Genomic DNA, 3,947 nt, shown 5'->3' on the forward strand with positions numbered 1-3,947 from the left:
GCTGGAGTACAGTAGTGGTGCTATCTCAACTCACTACAACCTCTGCCTCCTGGTTCAAGCAATTCTTCTGCGCAGCCTTCCAAGTAGCTGGGATTACAGGCACATGCCACCACTCCCGGCTAATTTTTGTATTTTTAGAAAAGACGGGGTTTTGTCACGTTGGCCAGGCTGGTCTCAAACTCCTGACCTCAAGTAATCCTGCCCAAAGTGCTAGAATTACAGGCTTGAGCCACCATGCCTGACTGTTTAACTATTTTTGATGAACTTTTTCCCAAAAATATCTTTTATGCTATGATAAACAATTATAAGACATAATTAACCATTTATTTACTTATTTATTTTGAAATGGAATTTTGCTCTGTCGCCCAGGCTGGAGTGCAATGGCATGGTCTCAGCTCATTGCAACCTCTGCCTCTGGGGTTCAAGCTATTCTCCTACCTCAGCCTCCCAAGTAGCTGGAATTATAGGCACGTGCCACCACACCCGCGTAATTTTTGTATTTTTAGTAGAGATGAGGTTTCTCCATGTTGGCCAGGCTGGTTTCGAACTCCTGACCTCAGGTGATCCACCCACCTTGGCCACCCAAAGTGCTGGGATTACAGGCATGAGCCACCGCACCTTGCAATTAACTTTTTTCAAGAGAAATTATGAAATCTCATCTCATTAATTTCTCATTTTACATATTAGCAAATAAGGCTCAGAGAAATTAAGCAGTTTCCTCAATCACACAGCCAAGATTGGAAACCATTTCTGTCCAATTCTAAAGCCTCTCTTGCACCACATACCGGCTTCCATAGAGTATAATCCCTGGATTAATAGGGCCACTCGAATCTAGAAGCTGTGACCTAACACTGATTTGCCTCGCTTCTAATGCCACCCATATCTTCTAAGCAGGCCTGAAACCATCTTGAATTCATCCCTATTGTCAGTAACCAGGCCTAATCCTTTGAAATGATTCATATCCTTTCCTTCCTCAGCCACCACACTACCCCAGGTATTATCACCTCACTGCTAACTTAATTCCGTAGAATGCTGTGTTAGCCTTCTCCTGAGCATAGGTTGTAAACTGGATCTAAAATGATTTAAAATTAGATTATAGCAGAGTAAAAACACGTGTCTGAAAATTTAAGCTGGATCTAAAATGATTTAAAATGGAATTATAGCTGAGTAAGAAAAGGTGTAGAAACAAAGAGGAGAGAATACTAAGTATATTTTTCCTATTCCTTGTTTTCCAAATTTTGTGTGATTGTTAATTATTGTATGTAAAGATAATGTATATTTACCTTTCCTTCTAATGTTTATTTCTAGTGTTTTTAAACTGAGTGCATTTCTTAAATTAGTTTTTTTCTTTCCCCCCTCAACAGTTAACCATGTGACCGAATGCCTTGTGGAATCGTGTGGGATGCTACCTGATAAACCAGGCTTCTTTAACCATGCAGATCAGACAGGCTGTTTCTTTGACACAAATATCACAGGCTTCAGGGTTAAGATTGCTGTTATTCTATCCTTGCTTTGGCACAACACACTGAGGGTTTTTTTTTTTTTTATTGCGGGTTTGCCTACAGGTAGATTAGATTAATTATTACTATGTAATGCAAGTACAATTGGGGGAAAGCTTAGGTAGATATATTTTTTTTTAAAGGTGCTGCCTTTTCGGATTTATAAGAAAATGCCTGTCAGTCGTGATAGAACAGAGTTTTCCTCATATGAGTAAGAGGAAGGGACTTTCACTTTCAAGTGGAACGGCCATCACTATCAAGATCAGCTCATGGAAGGAGTAAAGAAAATATCTCAAAATGAGACAAACTGAAGTTTTTTTTTGTTTTTTTTTTAATGACTTACGTTTTTGTGCTCTTGCGAGACTATACAAAACTATTTTAAGAAAGCAGTGATATCACTTGAACTTCAGTGCCCTCACTGTAGAATTTAAAAGCCTTACTGTTGATTGCCCATGGTGGACTTCATGGAGAAATTAAATATCTTTCATTATGCTTTACAAAATACTGTATATGTTTCAGCAAGTTTGGGGAACGGGAGAGGACAAAAAAAATTACATTTAATCTATGCATTTTTGCCAAGCCATATTGAGTTATTTTACTACTAGAGACATTAGGAAACTAACTGTGCAAAAGAACCAAGTTTAAAAGCATTTTGTCGGGTACATCATTTCTATAATTGTATAATGTATTTCTTTGTGGTTTTAAATGATAAAGACATTAAGTTAACAAACATATAAGAAATGTATGCACTGTTTAAAATGTAAATTATTCTTAGAACACTTTCAATGGGGGTTGCATTGTCCTTTTAGTGCCTTAATTTGAGATAATTATTTTACTGCCATGAGTAAGTATAGAAACTTCAAAAAATGTATTTTCAAAAAATTATGTGTCAGTGAGTTTTTCATTGATAATTGGTTTAATTTAAAATATTTAGAGGTTTGTTGGACTTTCATAAATTGAGTACAATCTTTGCATCAAACTACCTGCTACAATAATGACTTTATAAAAACTGTCTGCAAAAAATGTAGAAAGTTGCATCAGTATGAAAAGGAAATTATGGCAATACATCCATGATGTTTTCCAGTTAACATAGGAATTTCCAGATAAATACTGTTAAACTCTTGTCCAGTAACAAGTGTTGATTCATATGGGCAGTATGATTTATTGTTTTTTTTTTAACCAAATACCTCCTCAGTAATTTATAATGGCTTTGCAGTAATGTGTATCAGATAAGAAGCACTGGAAAACTGATCGTCTCTAGGATGATATGCATGTTTCAAGTGGTATTGAAAGCCGCACTGATGGATATGTAATAATAAACATATCTGTTATTAATATACTAATGACTCTGTGCTCATTTAATGAGAAATAAAAGTAATTTATGGATGGATATCTTTAATTTTGACTGCAATGTGTTTTCTCATGGCTGAAATGAATGGAAAACATACTTCAAATTAGTCTCTGATTGTATATAAATGTTTGTTAAATTCCATGGTTAAAGTATATTTTTAAAAGATAAACCGTGGTCTTGGGTTCTAAAACAACAGTGGCTATAATTCAAATGAAAAGCTGGCTAATGTGTGTTGGGAAACAATTCTTCATGGGTCTCTTGCATTTCTGCACGTCAGGTAAGTAGAGACTCTGACAACCTATCTTTTGACTGTCTTTTCCAATGATATTTACGTAGTGAACAGCCTTAGAAGATAGTGTGTCTCCCTTGAGAGGATGTCAGTTACTGTCCAGTGTTATAAGGATAGCCTCCTCCATCTGTGATGCAAACTCACTGTGTGCTCACCACCCACCTGGGCCACTCTGCATTGCCCACATGGGACTTGGAGGGCAAAGGGAATCGATGGAACATGAAGCTCATGCTGCTTGCTGTGCTGTGAATTAAGCCATCTGACTCTGACCCAGGGGTCTTGCCAGGATCCACAAAACTGTGACAGGCACTGTGCAAACAGGATAAAATCTCAGCACAGTTCCTGACAGTGTCCTTACTACCTTCTTAGGTTCATCACCATTACCTGATATATTAAGGTTCAGTTGCAGAGAACAGCATTAGTTCTAAGTTTAAGCAAGAGAAGACTTTTAAAATGACATACTAATCCAAACTTAGAATTGTTGAGAACTGAGAGAGCTTTGAGGAATCACTCCCAATGCCACATTGTAGAACCAGATCAACCAAGAGAGCTACTTCCTCTTTCTAAGTTCAGGAAACCACTCATTCCCAAGTATACCAATATTGTGGGGATGCAGATAGCGCTGTGATCAGGAAACCACACTACCACTGCTGGTTCTCTGCAACACTTGTCAGGTCTGCTACTATCTACACCCCGTTAGGTGCTTTGTACCATGCCTCAGAAAAGGCACTTCCGTGATCCTGCTTGCTGGCGTTAGCACAGCCTGCATCTCACGCCTGCCTTCTCTAGGTGCATCTGCTTGGCCAAA

The 3,947-nt window shown here is 37.9% G+C and overlaps 1 protein-coding gene across 4 annotated transcripts in view; it reads left to right on the forward strand.

The window, feature by feature from the left end:
• ROCK1 (Rho associated coiled-coil containing protein kinase 1) overlaps nt 1-2,898 on the forward strand; it is a 165,980-nt gene extending 163,082 nt beyond the window's left edge. For all 4 annotated transcript variants that reach the window (XR_005195573.1, XM_017498949.2, XM_037728141.1 and 1 more), the window contains one exon: nt 1,365-2,898. Coding sequence is in view for 3 of the 4 variants with exons in the window: in XM_017498949.2 (XP_017354438.1) it covers nt 1,365-1,368 (4 nt within the window). In the remaining variant the exon portion in view is untranslated. The remainder of the gene's footprint in view (nt 1-1,364) is intronic.
• Nucleotides 2,899-3,947: the final 1,049 nt, after the last annotated feature.

The sequence above is a fragment of the Cebus imitator genome, unplaced genomic scaffold (genome assembly GCF_001604975.1).
Source record: "Cebus imitator isolate Cc_AM_T3 unplaced genomic scaffold, Cebus_imitator-1.0 Scaffold12, whole genome shotgun sequence".
NCBI lineage: Eukaryota > Metazoa > Chordata > Mammalia > Primates > Cebidae > Cebus > Cebus imitator.